A 16,140-nucleotide genomic window follows, 5' to 3' on the forward strand; every position below is an offset into this window, starting at 1 on the left:
TGGTGACTGGCCGTCGCCTCCATCATCAGCATCTGGTGACTGGCCGTCGCCTCCATCATCAGCATCTGGTAACCGCTCGTCGCCTCCATGACATCTTCTCATCACTTGTACACAGGTTATGAAGGATCTTGGCAGGAGGTTGTTCCAAACATCTTGCAGCATTGCCCCCAGGTCTTCTGTGTATGAGGCTTGTGCGGATCCTTCTGTCTCTTCATGTGATCCCAGACAGATGGGATGATATGAGATCAGGGCTCTGTGGGGCCGGATCACCACTTCCAGGACTTCTATTTCTTAATGACATTGGCTGGATGTTGGGGGTCGTTGTCCGGCTGCAGAATAAATTTGGAGCCAGTCAGACGCCTGCTGATGGTATTACATGATGGGTAAGTGTCTGCCTGGATTTCTCATTAATTTGGTCCAAATCCCCAACTCCATTTGCTGAAATGCAGCCATAAACTTACAGGATCCTCCACCATGCGTCACTACTCCTGCTGCTCTCCAGCTCAATCCTCCACCATGCGTCACTACTCCTGCTGCTCTCCAGCCCGATCCTCCACCATGCGTCACTACTCCTGCTGCTCTCCAGCCCGATCCTCCACCATGCGTCACTACTCCTGCTGCTCTCCAGCCCGATCCTCCACCATGCATCACTACTCCTGCTGCTCTCCAGCCCTTCAGGAACAATCTGCTTCTGTTACAGTCAAATATTTCACGTTTTACTCCTCAGTCCAGAGACCTGCTGACATTTTTCTACATCCAGTCCCAATGTTTTCCTGTATAGTTGCTTTGTTTCCATGATGAACGTATGGGGTTTTGGCCACAATTCTTCCACGAAAACAACTTCTGACCAGATTTCTCTGAACAGTACATGGGTGCAGCTTTTCCCACTGGTCGCTGCCACTACTGAGCTGATGGCACTGCTGGACATCTGATTTCGGAGGGAAGTAAAGACGATGCGTCTTTCATCTGCTGCACTAAGTTTCCTTGGCCGACCACTGCAACTATATGGTCCTCAACGCTGCCTATTTCTTGGTGTCACTTCAAAAGAAAGTGAACAGCACATCATGAAACCTCAGTCCGCTGTGAAATCTTTGCCTGGGCGAGACCTTGCTGATGCAGTGTAACTAAATGTTGTATTGTTGTTGTTCTAAGTCTCTCTGTAATGTATGACCTGTGAAATGAAAATATCTTCCACAACCTCACCTTTTGTAGAAGAGTTTGGCTGTTCCTCACCCAGTTTTAAGCCTCCTACACATCTGTTTGTTTTAGTTAATAATCATCCTTTTCGTATGCAGTCATTATCACCTGTTAAGTGTAATTGGTTGCCTATGTACCTAGAAAATATGATGTATATAAGGTGAGAGGCGGTCACCAAATATTGATGTGATTTCTCTTTCGTTCCTTCCCTTTGCATTTTGATAATTGATAGAAGTGTTAATAGTTTATTTTTAATTCTTTGCAGCATTTTTTACACACCTGCATAAAACTTTTGCACCGTTCTATCCATTCTAAACTCTTCTGCTTCTTAATACATTTTTGGTGCATTTTAATCTACTACTCGTGTTCCAGAAAATGACGCTGCTGACCCTTAACCCGCTCCCTAAACTCCATCCACTTCTCCCTTTTTTTACTTTTGAAAATCAGTGAAGAAACTCGCAGAAAAGTTGTTAAAGTTTAGAACGAATAAGGCAAAGAATGTGCAACTTTCCATACTACAACGCTCGTCATAAATCCCCTGACTGACGTTGGATATGGATAAGTTTTGCCAGCGGGTAGGTAGGATCCATATTGTCAGAAATCTTTTAGAATGTTTAGCAAAAATCTTTATTTGTAGCATACAAAAATTAATTTCGGGTCTATTACAAGTGCAGTCACATGACGCCGCCTCAACAGCGCTTGCTTGTAAAAGACAAAAAAGGGGTCGACTGTCACAGTGACGGCTTCTCTTATCTTCTGCCTTCAGGGGGCTTCTCACCATTGGCTCCTTTACTTAATACGACATATTTTAAGCTGAAGGCCCCTGCGTCGATAAAGGTCTCAGTTAAGTTTGTGTCACTATGGCACCAGTCCTCAGTCTCCTTCGCCAAGTCTCCAGTTGGCGCCTGAAGAAGTCTCTGTCTCAATCCTCATAGCCGGGGCCGCATGCAACAAGCCTTGTGCTTTTTTTTTTTTTGCTTTTTTTTTTTTCCTTTTTTCTTAACATTTTTTCAGTCCTGTCGTTCTCTGTACACGCGAGAGTGCAAACATCGTACTGGCTAGAAAACTTGGCACATTCAAAAAAACAGCAACATTTTCTTAATCGTACAACTTCGCTCGTTGTAACTTTTATAAATATAGTAACGTCATTTCTGGTTTGTGTAAAACCTCTCCGGAAATTGGCGCCATTATTTACATGAAAAATCCCAGAAAAAAAAAAGTTCTGAAAAAGTCATAAATAAGCCATGAATGGAAAATACTGGAAAAGTTTTTTTAAAGCGTCTTTGACGAAACGTCTCTGTGTACAACGTCTTGGCAGGAAAGTGTGATCAGCGGCAGACGGGGGGGGGGGGGGGGGTCCTCATCTCTTGTCCTGGAGGATAACAGAGAAATAAGAGCGTGAATTAGGATTTATTGGCCTCTTATTACAAATAATTATATAACAATTACACAAATTGTACTGCAAAACTTGTACTCCAGTCACATCCAAAGCAGCCCTGGTGTGACACAATGCAGTAGATGAACCGGAGAAAGTAGTGTACATTTTGCTCAGAAAGCCATGAGAATTTCGAATGCAGCTCTGGGTGTGACTAGAGTATAATCAAGGTTGTACTCCGCCCACCACACATCAATGCACTGATCATTTGTGATTTATCTTCTGAGTATTCATCTGATGGATATTTTTTACTCTGAAGAACCTGCAAATGCCACTGTTACCACACTGGTAGGATGGCGTAGTCAGCCTTAAATGGCTGATAACAGTGAACAATAGTTTGCATTACTTTGTCCTACAGTGAACCTGTCCACCAGCTGATAACCGGGAACACCTAGATTGTATTCCCGCCCTACAATCAACCTATGATCACTTGGCTGATAGCTGGGAGCAATAGTCTGCGGCATTTCCGTCTGGTCCTTGTGTTGCATCCGCGGTCATGAATCCAGCCCACCCTAATAATAAGACACGTATTCTTCCCCAGGATGAATGGAAGCCGACATGAAGAGGCCGATAAATCCATCAGGTCTCCTGTCACCTACAGAAAGGTGCACAGAAAAGAGCAGGTATTTCCCCTGGGAATGAATGGGGGCTCTCGGCTTTCACGAGTCTCCCGTGATCGGGTTTCTGCTCGAGGCCTTGGACTCTTGGGATCTTTGAAGTTGATATGGTCATGGGGATGAGATATGGCGGCATTTACTGCTGTGCAGGGGGGGCCGGGAGTCACCTGTGCAGGAAGGTGCCATGTCCTGGGGTGGGCGTCACGTAACCAGATCTGCGGCCCAACCTCCGTCTGCGGGGGGGAAAGGCTTTTATATTTATATCATCCCGGCAATTTCTGCCATTACAGAGAAATCCCTGGGGCGTTTCATTAGTTGCTATTGGTCAATATTCCACCCATCTTTCCCTGGCTCCTGAATGGCTTGGGCTCCTAGGTATGCAGGGAATGTTCCGCCACATGAGACCGGAGATCTGATTATCCCTGCAGGACTCTGGGAAAGCTGTACTGGCGGCCAGATTTTTTTTTTTTTACCTTTTCTTACTCTCCTAAAGCCCTGAATGGCAGGTCTGCTAGTTTTGGTGCGATCCTCTAAGTGTCTGAGCGCATGACTAATGACTCACATTCCCAAACCTCCTCCACATTTGCCGCCATTAAAGTTAATAATGTTCTTGTGCTGAAAACCATCACAATACGTCCGTGAGATCCGTCAACGCCGGGGGCTGCAGCTGCTTCTATGGGGCGGGTGAGAGCCGCCATTACTCATCGGGCCCCATGGGCAACAAAGACGTAAAATATCATCTTGTGTGTTTGAAACCTTAGATCGGCGTCCGGCGGCTGTGAAAAGACTCACAATCCTGGGGAGATGCCGGCTCATTACTACCACTACAATATGGCGATGGACGGCGGCACAGTGTCCTGGGGATGGACGGCGGCACAGTGTCCTGGGGATGGACGGCGGCGCAGTGTCCCGGGGATGGACGGCGGCGCAGTGTCCTGGGGATGGACGGCGGCGCAGTGTCCCGGGGATGGACGGCGGCGCAGTGTCCCGGGGATGGACGGCGGCGCAGTGTCCCGGGGATGGACGGCGGCGCAGTGTCCCGGGGATGGACGGCGGCGCAGTGTCCCGGGGATGGACGGCGGCACAGTGTCCCTGTGCTGCGCCATTCTAATCCTCACGGTACTGGAGATCCTATTTTCTTTCTCAGGATGGAGGGGTCTGACTATTGAGGGGGCCGACGCCCCGGATATGTCACTATATAACATAACACGACATGTGGACCGTGTCACATACATGATCTGATCTGTCTATTGATAATGACAGCGGCAGCTGGAGACCCCAACGTAACAGCCACCCCCTCGCCATGTACACTGGGGTCGGGGGGGGATCTGCTGCTGGGAAATGATGCAGTGCTAATAAAAAAAACCCCCAAAACCGCAACAGTTAATATTGAGCAGATACTTTTGGGGTCTCTTACCTCTTTCCGGTCCCCTGTTTTGCTTCTTCCGGATGGATGATTCCTGGAGCCTGCGGACCCCCGGGATGAGCTGCTTCCTGAGGTGGAGCAGTTACTGGACATCTGACTTCTGGACAGGAAGGTGGGTTTACAGTATGGAATGATTTCTTCATCTATGACAAAAGATCAGGAGCAGCGTGGATTACTGGGGTCATAGGTCGTGTATCCTGACGGCACTGACTGTCTGTGTCTGGGGGGATTCGCTCTAAGGGTTTATACGTTACGATATTGTCTTCTATCAGTGATGTCACCACTATTCCCCTACTGTATGCACATATAGGTGTGGCATTTTTTCCTCATTTCTTAAGATGGGGTGTTCTAGCTCCAGGGGTCTCGTGGTGTTACCCCCGCAGCCGGCTTTACTGTATAGGAATAGTGACAGGCAGGGCAGGTGTAATAAGACGTTACCTTCTCTGTGGTGAAGCGCTTGCGTCGTACCTCCCCGCTGATGTCCCGCTCCGGACCTCCTCTCTACAGAGGATGTAGCGCTGGCATCCCTCTCCAGCGATGAGCCGCAGTACTCCACACGGGGGGAGCCTGGCTCCTCGTCGGCAGGAGGGGGCTCGGGTGGTGGGGGGAGATCTAGGAAACAATAAACAATCGTGTTTACATGGAGTAAAATGGTAGCTGCCATTTCTCAGGAGATTGGTTGCAGGCCAGGAATCCGCCAGCCAGGGGTAACTGGATGCACTTGTTGCCAACATATCGGGCCTATAGACAATGACATATTTAGGGAACCGCAATGGGATCTGAAATCACGCCCGCTCAGTATATAATGAACGAAAGCAGACAGAGTATGGGATCCCAACGTTTTGCAGGAAAAATCAAGTTTCCTCTTCATTGGCGAATTCCCTAAATTTCCCTTTAAAAGCAACAACAACCCCGGCAGAAACCCGATCCATTAAGTGGGGATTGTGCGAGCCGCTAATGACTACAAGATGCAGCAGATAGCGAGGATAGGGTTACTATCTCCCCGGGAGTCGCTGTCACATGGGAGGGAACATTTCTCCTATTGTGCATTGTCAGATCGAGATGAAATACACTGAATACAACCACGGGGCCATGAACAGAAATGTCCATACTGCCGGCAGTGTGAACAGCGCTCACTTCACTACGGGGATCATCTCCGGACTTGTGCAGCGTCCGGATGTCTGTGAATGGACAGATGTTTTATGTGTCCTGTCATTATTGTTTCCAAATTTCATGAAGTTTTGATTCTAATATGAGGTCTAAGGGGTAGCGTTTCTCCTTATGGAGAGTGACACACCGTCTCTGGCACGTCAAGGTAAGGAGGCTTATTCGCCGTGCAATGCTCCTCTGGGAAATTTAATATGCAAATTGCCTCTTCAGAGAAAAAGAGGACTTGTACTCTATAGCGCCACCTATTGGAAGCAGCGATCCTACAAGTCACAATCAACCCTTTAACGAGTCGTGCAATATGAAAATGTAGACTTTATTTTCCTCCCTAAAATCCTGAGCGATAACACAACGCACCTCCTTGCTTGGCTTCCCGGCGGTAGTGAGGGGACTTGGATTTTTTTTTCCCTTTTGATTTCTGTCCAGGGGGAGTGCCGACGTCTGCGGACTGAGGTTGTGCTTTTCCTGAAGGATTTAATTTAAAAAGTAAAATGATAACAACACATTAAATAAATTCTCCAACAAACCTGAAATATCTGATAATAAAGGTGACATTTCTCCTCTGTGGAATATAAAGGCAAAGCACAAAGAGAAATATTATACATAGGGGGCAGTATTATAGTAGTTATATTCTTGTACATAGGGGCAGTATTATAGTAGTTATATTCTTGTACATAGGAGCAGTATTATAGTAGTTATATTCTTGTACATAGGAGCAGTATTATAGTAGTTATATTCTTGTACATAGGGAACAGTATTATAGTAGTTATATTCTTGTACATAGGGGGCAGTATTATAGTAGTTATATTCTTGTACATAGGGGGCAGTATTATAGTAGTTATATTCTTGTACATAGGAGCAGTATTATAGTAGTTATATTCTTGTACATAGGAGCAGTATTATAGTAGTTATATCCTCGTACATAGGAGGCAGTATTATAGTAGTTATATTCTTGTACATAGGAGCAGTATTATAGTAGTTATATTCCTGTACATAGGGGCAGTATTATAGTAGCTATATTCTTGTACATAGGGGGCAGTATTATAGTAGTTATATTCTTGTACATAGGGGCAGTATTATAGTAGTTATATTCTTGTACATAGGGGCAGTATTATAGTAGTTATATTCTTGTACATAGGGGCAGTATTATAGTAGTTATATTCTTGTACATAGGGGCAGTATTATAGTAGTTATATTCTTGTACATAGGAGCAGTATTATAGTAGTTATATTCTTGTACATAGGAGCAGTATTATAGTAGTTATATTCTTGTACATAGGGAACAGTATTATAGTAGTTATATTCTTGTACATAGGGGGCAGTATTATAGTAGTTATATTCTTGTACATAGGGGGCAGTATTATAGTAGTTATATTCTTGTACATAGGAGCAGTATTATAGTAGTTATATTCTTGTACATAGGAGCAGTATTATAGTAGTTATATCCTCGTACATAGGAGGCAGTATTATAGTAGTTATATTCTTGTACATAGGAGCAGTATTATAGTAGTTATATTCCTGTACATAGGGGCAGTATTATAGTAGCTATATTCTTGTACATAGGGGGCAGTATTATAGTAGTTATATTCTTGTACATAGGGGCAGTATTATAGTAGTTATATTCTTGTACATAGGGGCAGTATTATAGTAGTTATATTCTTGTACATAGGGGCAGTATTATAGTAGTTATATTCTTGTACATAGGGGCAGTATTATAGTAGTTATATTCCTGTACATGGGGGCAGTATTATAGTAGTTATATTCTTGTACATAGGGAGCAGTATTATAGTAGTTATATTCTTGTACATAGGGGGCAGTATTATAGTAGTTATATTCTTGTACATAGGGAGCAGTATTATAGTAGTTATATTCCTGTACATAGGGGCAGTATTATAGTAGTTATATTCCGGTACATAGGGGCAGTATTATAGTAATTATATTCTTGTACATAGGGGGCAGTATTATAGTAATTATATTCTTGTACATAGGGGCAGTATTATAGTAGTTATATTCTTGTACATAGGAGCAGTATTATAGTAGTTATATTCCTGTACATAGGGGACAGTATTATAGCAGTTATATTCCTGTACATAGGAGCAGTATTATAGTAATTATATTCTTGTACATAGGAGCAGTATTATAGTAATTATATTCTTGTACATAGGGGGCAGTATTATAGTAGTTATATTCTTGTACATAGGGGCAGCATTATAGTAGTTATATTCTTGTACATAGGAGCAGTATTATAGTAGTTATATTCTTGTACATAGGAGCAGTATTATAGTCGTTATATTCTTGTACATAGGGGCAGTATTATAGTAGTTATATTCCTGTACATGGGGGCAGTATTATAGTAGTTATATTCTTGTACATAGGGAGCAGTATTATAGTAGTTATATTCTTGTACATAGGGGGCAGTATTATAGTAGTTATATTCTTGTACATAGGGGGCAGTATTATAGTAGTTATATTCTTGTACATAGGGGGCAGTATTATAGTAGTTATATTCTTGTACATAGGGGGCAGTATTATAGTAGTTATATTCCTGTACATAGGAGCAGTATTATAGTAGTTATATTCTTGTACATAGGGGGCAGTATTATAGTAGTTATATTTTTGTACATAGGGGCAGTATTATAGTAGTTATATTCTTGTACATAGGGAGCAGTATTATAGTAGTTATATTCTTGTACATAGGGGGCAGTATTATAGTAGTTATATTCTTGTACATAGGGGCAGTATTATAGTAGTTATATTCCTGTACATAGGGGCAGTATTATAGTACTTATATTCTTGTACATAGGGAGCAGTATTATAGTAGTTATATTCTTGTACATAGGGGGCAGTATTATAGTAGTTATATTCTTGTACATAGGGGCAGTATTATAGTAGTTATATTCTTGTACATAGGAGCAGTATTATAGTAGTTATATTGTTGTACATAGGGGCAGTATTATAGTAGTTATATTCTTGTACATAGGAGCAGTATTATAGTAGTTATATTCTTGTACATAGGGGCAGTATTATAGTAGTTATATTCTTGTACATAGGAGCAGTATTATAGTAGCTATATTCTTGTACATAGGGAGCAGTATTATAGTAGTTATATTCTTGTACATAGGGAGCAGTATTATAGTAGTTATAGTCTTGTATATAGAGAGCAGTATTATAGCAGTTATATTCTTGGACATAGGGGGCAGTATCATAGAGAACCTTGTCTTGTACTGACCCGTGTTGTGGTAATTGACATTCTCTGAGCTGATTGTGGGATTTTGGCTGAGGTTTCGTCTATGTCCGTGCCGTGGCGTCTCCCCTCCCTCGGTATGAAGACTCGGGTTAGACTGCGTCAGGGGAGGACTGGGGGCTCTTTGCATTGGTACAGATCCAGCAGGCATTCTCCTACAGATGACAATAAGGATTAAGTGAGTCCATTGTAGCAGTTGAACGCTTCTGAGACTCATGCGCTTTATTCACTACCTATGGGAGAGACACTATAGTGGATGGATGACGAGTACTTGGGGGTAACATAGGTGTTCTTACCGGGGATGAGGGGGGAGGTCAAACTGTTGTAGCCTTGGGATGTCTTCGGACTCATGCAGCTCATCTCGGGGGGACGGGGTAAGTGTAGCCGTGGACTGCTGACCGTAGGACTGTGCTGGAGAAGAAGCTTCCCCACGAGGGGGTGGAGGAGGACAATCTTCTGGAATGTTCTCCATCAAATACGTCCTTTCTGGTAACGGTGGGCACCATTCTTCTGTCTCAGAACTGTGGAAAAATGATTAATTTTGATTCTGATTTTTGGAAAGAAATGAAATAAAATTGAATGACTTCAAATCGCCATAAATCGGGAGCTTTACGCAATATTTCCAAATAGCTAGTAGATCACGTCCTCCTCCGCAGTTTAATACAATCATTATTTGCAGTCTTTTAACCGTAATATTCCCAGGACAATTAATACCTTCATTTCTTTTTTTTTTCCCCCTGTTTATTGGATGTAATGTGAGTGACAACCGGCAATATTCACAGATATAAGCGTCCCCCATAGGAATATCCGACTTATTATTGTGTTTATTACATGTTGCGTCCGCGGTTTACAGACAGCAGCGTCTTAAATCAGCGCAATTATAAACAAACATGAGCGTGCGCCAGAAACCTGCTGGCTCGCTGCCGCCTGACAGACACTGAGCAGAAGCTCGGGCTGCAAGAGCCGGCGTGTGCGGAGGAAAACTTACTTCATCTCCAAGTCAGAGTCTTCATCCTGGAAGTGATTCAGCTCGTTGGCTGGAGGAGGAGGAGGCAGCACTTCTGTCCAATTCAGAGACGGCGTCTTCACGGGTTTTCCCATCGACTTCTGTTTAACAGGTTTAGTGACTGGAACAAAATAATATGTATATACAAAGAAAAGCTCCTCTCAAGGGACGGGATAAGTGCATAACGAATATATACTTATACTCTGTAATTATTGTACCAGAATTCTGCCCCAATTCATTATTCACAGCGGGAAAATCTTATAGCAGTTAGGGGCAGTATTATTTTTATGTATAAGAATATAACTGCTATAATACTGCCCCTATGTAGAAGATTATAAGTACTATAATACTGCTCCTATGTACAAGAATATAACTACTATAATACTGCTCCTATGTACAAGAATATAACTACTATAATACTGCCCCTATGTAAAAGAATATAACGACTATAATACAGCCTCCTATGTACAAGAATATAACTGCTATAATACTGCTCCTATGTACAAGAATATAACTACTATAATACTGCCCCTATGTACAAGAATATAACTACTATAATACTGCTCCTTTGTACAAGAATATAACTACTATAATACAGCCTCCTATGTACAAGAATATAACTGCTATAATACTACTCCTATGTACAAGAATATAACTGCTATAATACTGCTCCTATGTACAAGAATATAACTGCTATAATACCGCTCCTATGTACAAGAATATAACTACTATAATACCGCCCCTATGTACAAGAATATAACTACTATAATACCGCCCCTATGTACAAGAATATAACTACTATAATACCGCCCCTATGTACAAGAATATAACTACTATAATACCGCCCCTATGTACAAGAATATAACTACTATAATACCGCCCCTATGTACAAGAATATAACTACTATAATACCACCCCTATGTACAAGAATATAACTACTATAATACTGCTCCTATGTACAAGAATATAACTACTATAATACTGCTCCTATGTACAAGAATATAACTACTATAATACTGCTCCTATGTACAAGAATATAACTACTATAATACTGTCCCTATGTACAAGAATATAACTACTATAATACTGCACCTATGTACAAGAATATAACTACTATAATACTGCCCCTATGTACAAGAATATAACTACTATAATACTGCTCCCTATGTACAAGAATATAACTACTATAATACTGCTCCCTATGTACAAGAATATAACTCTATAATACTGCTCCTATGTACAAGAATATAACTACTATAATACTGCCCCTATGTACAAGAATATAACTACTATAATACTGCCCCTATGTACAAGAATATAACTACTATAATACTGCCCCTATGTACAAGAATATAACTACTATAATACTGCTTCCTATGTACAAGAATATAACTACTATAATACTGCTCCCTATGTACAAGAATATAACTACTATAATACTGCTCCTATGTACAAGAATATAACTACTATAATACTGCCCCCTATGTACAAGAATATAACTACTATAATACTGCTCCTATGTACAAGAATATAACTACTATAATACTGCCCCTATGTACAAGAATATAACTACTATAATACTGCTCCCTATGTACAAGAATATAACTACTATAATACTGCCCCTATGTACAAGAATATAACTACTATAATACTGCCCCCTATGTACAAGAATATAACTACTATAATACTGCTCCCTATGTACAAGAATATAACTACTATAATACTGCCCCTATGTACAAGAATATAACTGCTATAATACTGCTCCCTATGTGCAAGAATATAACTACTATAATACTGCCCCTATGTACAAGAATATAACTGCTATAATACTGCTCCCTATGTACAAGAATATAACTACTATAATACTGCCCGCTATGTACAAGAATATAACTGCTATAATACTGCTCCCTATGTACAAGAATATAACTACTATAATACTGCTTCGATGTACAAGAATATAACTACTATAATACTGCCCCTATGTACAAGAATATAACTACTATAATACTGCTTCGATGTACAAGAATATAACTACTATAATACTGCCTCTATGTACAAGAATATAACTACTATAATACTGCTCCCTATGTACAAGAATATAACTACTATAATACTGCCCGCTATGTACAAGAATATAACTGCTATAATACTGCTCCCTATGTACAAGAATATAACTACTATAATACTGCTTCGATGTACAAGAATATAACTACTATAATACTGCCCCTATGTACAAGAATATAACTACTATAATACTGCCCGCTATGTACAAGAATATAACTGCTATAATACTGCTCCCTATGTACAAGAATATAACTACTATAATACTGCCCCTATGTACAAGAATATAACTACTATAATACTGCCCCCTATGTACAAGAATATAACTACTATAATACTGCCCCTATGTACAAGAATATAACTACTATAATACTGCTCCTATGTACAAGAATATAACTACTATAATACTGCTCCTATGTACAGGAATATAACTACTATAATACTGCCCCTATATACAAGAATATAACTACTATAATACTGCTCCCTATATACAAGAATATAACTACTATAATACTGCTCCTATGTACAAGAATATAACTACTATAATACTGCTCCTATGTACAGGAATATAACTACTATAATACTGCCCCTATATACAAGAAAGTAACTACTATAATACTGCCCTCTATGTACAAGAATATAACTACTATCATACTGCCCCTATGTACAAGAATATAACTACTATAATACTGCTCCTATGTACAAGAATATAACTACTATATTACTGCCCCCTAAGTACAGGAATATAACTACTATAATACTGCTCCCTATGTACAAGAATATCACTACTATAATACTGCTCCTATGTACAAGAATATAACTACTATAATACTGCCCCTATGTACAACAATATAACTACTATAATACTGCTCCCTATGTACAAGAATATCACTACTAATGTCCTTCCTTCCTCACCTTTGGGTAAATTCACATGGGCAGGAATTGCTGCAATTTTTACATTTGCAGAAGTAAAATCTGCTGAATACTTGGGAAGTAGATGAGAGTTTACAATTCTTATCCGCATGCTCAGGACTTCTCCGTGCAGACAATGATGTGTAGTGCATATCTTCTAAGTCTTAACATGTGTATTTTCACTGCGGATTTCACCCCTTTTAATGTAGTAAGGGGTAAAATCTTGCAGATTTGAGGCAGCATCAACGTGGAATACGCATCTGGATTTATCCTAAATGTAATTCTGTATCTGAGTAAAAGTAAAGCCGTATTAATACCATTTTCTGCCTTGCTCCGCTCGGGCTGTGCATACAGGATTCCTGACGTCCCGGCTTGAACGTTCCAGGCATTGTCCTCGGATTCTGGGGAGTGCAGGTTCTGACCCCCATAGGGCACAACAGGCGTGGTGGCGTAGGGAGTAGTGTGCGGCGAGTACACTCCATTAAATGTCCTCATGTCATCACTGGTGGGGTCAATGGTGCTATAGATTGGTCCATCCGAAACTCCAGTCCCAAATTTCTCAGTCTGTGCGATGTAGTTAGAGATCCCGGCATCTGCCCAAACCGGAAAAGATTTGAAATTCTAAATAATTTCTTGTATTTGCTCCAATTATCAATAATGAGATGAGACTATTCTGTGATCGGAGCACTGTGCTGTGTGAATGGTTCTCTGAATTAATACAAAACACCAACAGAGCGGAAATGAGATTTTCTCTATCATAATAAAGAACGACTATTGGAAAACTCATATGATCTTTGCTCCAACATAAGTCATTACGTTCTCATCCATGAATGTTTAGTAAAAATGCAACAAACTGTCCGGACAGCAGAATGCAATTGGTCACTGCAGTAATCATTGCCAGCCAGTCATTTCATGGTCATCAAGGTGAGAACAATGCAGGTACCGCAAAGGGGTCTACGCCGCCGCTTACCATTGTAGTATCTCTCTGAGGGGTTGTGGTTTCCAGGGCAGCAGTTCACTGAAGCCTCCTTAGGTTTGCCATTTCTCAGGAGATTGGTTGCAGGCCAGGAATCCGCCAGCCAGGGGTAACTGGATGCACTTGTTGCCAACATACCAGGCCTATAGACAATGACATATTTAGGGAACCGCAATGGGATCTGAAATCACGCTTAGCCCACTCAGTATATAATGAACTAAAGCAGACAAAGTATGGGATATTACATAACTGTTATGAATAACCCTTTAAGGCCCGAGGTGTATATATGATTCATATATAAATCAGACGTACAGTCACTCTGAACAGTCAATTTCGAGCAATTTATGCTATTTACAGTGCATCTTACTTGCTCTATTCATGTAAACCTGAGCTGTACAGCTGATATGTATAATGTACTGCATATAATGTGTTCATACATAATCTCTCACCTGGCTGTTATATGACTGGAGCCCTCCGTGTGTGGAAAAGACACTGAAAAAAAATATACACATAATACTTAAATACAAGATGAATATATCTACAGTCAGGACAATGATTGGTGCAAGTGGACGGTTACCTGCTGGGGTGTAGGCGAAGGAAGCTGCAAGAGAAAGGCGAGGAATCCATTAGTGTCATCTGGTGCCGATGGGTCATGTCCATCAGTTTGACTATTTTGGGCTCACTTACCTGTATAATGGCTCAGCTCTTTCCTTTTCTTCCTGCGGCAGTATATCCAGACGCTGAAGCACATTAATATTACCCAGCATGCCCCACCAATGCCTGCAATGAACGCTGGCTGCTTCACAACATCCGTGATCTGCTCGGTCAGACTGACGCTATCTCCAGTGTTAATGGAGACGTGATCGGAGGAGGGTTCTGGGGTGAAACAAGAGATAAGGGTATGACGGGCGACACCAAAAGGCTCAGACGTTTGTCTTAAGGGAGGAATACGTACTGATCTGGATGGTGATTGGCTGGCTCTTAACTCCAAATCCGGCGCTTGTGGCTGCGGCAACTTCAACTCGGTAGAGAATTCCGGGGACCAGGCCCCGTATGAGCGTGCTGTGCAGCGTGCCGTCCACCGTCCGGTTCATGTGATAACGAGACTCGTTTCCTAAACACCAAATCTGTGAAAGAGAATGGACATGTGTGTGAGACCCCGGGGCAGGAAGACCCTGAGGGTAGAAAGATGTCAGTGTGTAAGATCTCGGGGGTAGGAAGATGTCCGTGCGTGAGACCCCGGGGCCGGAAGATGCCCGTGTGTGAGACCCTGAGAGTAGAAATATGTCAGTGTGTAAGACCTCGGGGGTAGGAAGATGTCCGTGCGTGAGACCCCGAGGGTAGAAAGATGTCAGTGCGTAAGACCTCGGGGGTAGGAAGATGTCCAGGCGTGAGACCCCAGAGGTAGGAAGATGTCCGTGCGTGAGACCCCGAGGGTAGAAAGATGTCAGTGCGTAAGACCCCGGGGGTAGGAAGATGTCCGTGCGTGAGACCCCGGGTGTAGGAAGATGTCTGTGTGTGAGACCCTGAGGGTAGAAAGATGTCAGTGTGTAAGACCTCGGGGGTAGGAAGATGTCCGTGCGGGAGACCCCGGGGGTAGGAAGATGTCCGTGCGGGAGACCCCGGGGGTAGGAAGATGTCCGTGCGAGAGACCCCGGGGGTAGGAAGATGTCCGTGCGCGAGACCCCGGGTGTAGGAAGATGTCCGTGCGCGAGACCCCGGGGGTAGGAAGATGTCCGTGCTTGAGACCCCGGGGGTAGGAAGATGACCCTGTGTGAGACCCCGGGGGTAGGAAGATGATCCTGGGGGTAGGAAGATGTTCGTGTGTGCAGAAGAGGAGTAATGCAGCACCTGTGATGGTGACCTGGAGTCACACTGTGCTGGCCTCGGGGGCTTAAGACCTGAATCACACATATCGCTGGTTCCATCTGATTGTGGGGGTCTCCCTGCCGGGGCCATGTGCAATCAGTTACATCAGATCAACATTGACACGTGGACTGAAATCAGCGGGCAGCTATGGCATGGAGGGATTTCCAGCACCACCACCACACTCAGCTGGGACCCCTGATCTGTCCTCTTAGCCCCTCCGTGCAGACAGTT

General features: G+C 42.4%; 1 protein-coding gene across 3 annotated transcripts in view; it reads right to left on the reverse strand.

The window, feature by feature from the left end:
- Positions 1-1,837: 1,837 nt before the first annotated feature.
- The window catches only part of ROBO3 (roundabout guidance receptor 3), a 403,271-nt gene continuing 388,968 nt past the window's right edge, over positions 1,838-16,140 (reverse strand). For 2 of the 3 annotated variants that reach the window (XM_073657370.1, XM_073657373.1), the window contains exons 16-28: positions 14,996-15,167; positions 14,728-14,916; positions 14,618-14,641; positions 14,490-14,532; positions 14,035-14,183; positions 13,382-13,657; positions 10,074-10,212; positions 9,382-9,606; positions 9,071-9,240; positions 6,200-6,307; positions 5,114-5,287; positions 4,667-4,818; positions 1,839-2,569 (exon numbers count right to left, since the gene is read on the reverse strand). In XM_073657370.1, coding sequence (XP_073513471.1) covers positions 2,558-2,569; positions 4,667-4,818; positions 5,114-5,287; positions 6,200-6,307; positions 9,071-9,240; positions 9,382-9,606; positions 10,074-10,212; positions 13,382-13,657; positions 14,035-14,183; positions 14,490-14,532; positions 14,618-14,641; positions 14,728-14,916; positions 14,996-15,167 — 1,833 coding nt within the window. In that variant the 3' untranslated portion in view covers positions 1,839-2,557. Of the gene's footprint in view, positions 2,570-4,666; positions 4,819-5,113; positions 5,288-6,199; positions 6,308-9,070; positions 9,241-9,381; positions 9,607-10,073; positions 10,213-13,381; positions 13,658-14,034; positions 14,184-14,489; positions 14,533-14,617; positions 14,642-14,727; positions 14,917-14,995; positions 15,168-16,140 lie in introns of all 3 variants that reach the window. The other variant, XM_073657372.1, reaches the window with a different exon arrangement.

Source organism: Phyllobates terribilis, unplaced genomic scaffold (assembly GCF_046119375.1).
Source record: "Phyllobates terribilis strain yellow unplaced genomic scaffold, ASM4611937v1 Scaffold_12__6_contigs__length_324123572, whole genome shotgun sequence".
NCBI classification, from domain to species: Eukaryota; Metazoa; Chordata; class Amphibia; order Anura; family Dendrobatidae; genus Phyllobates; species Phyllobates terribilis.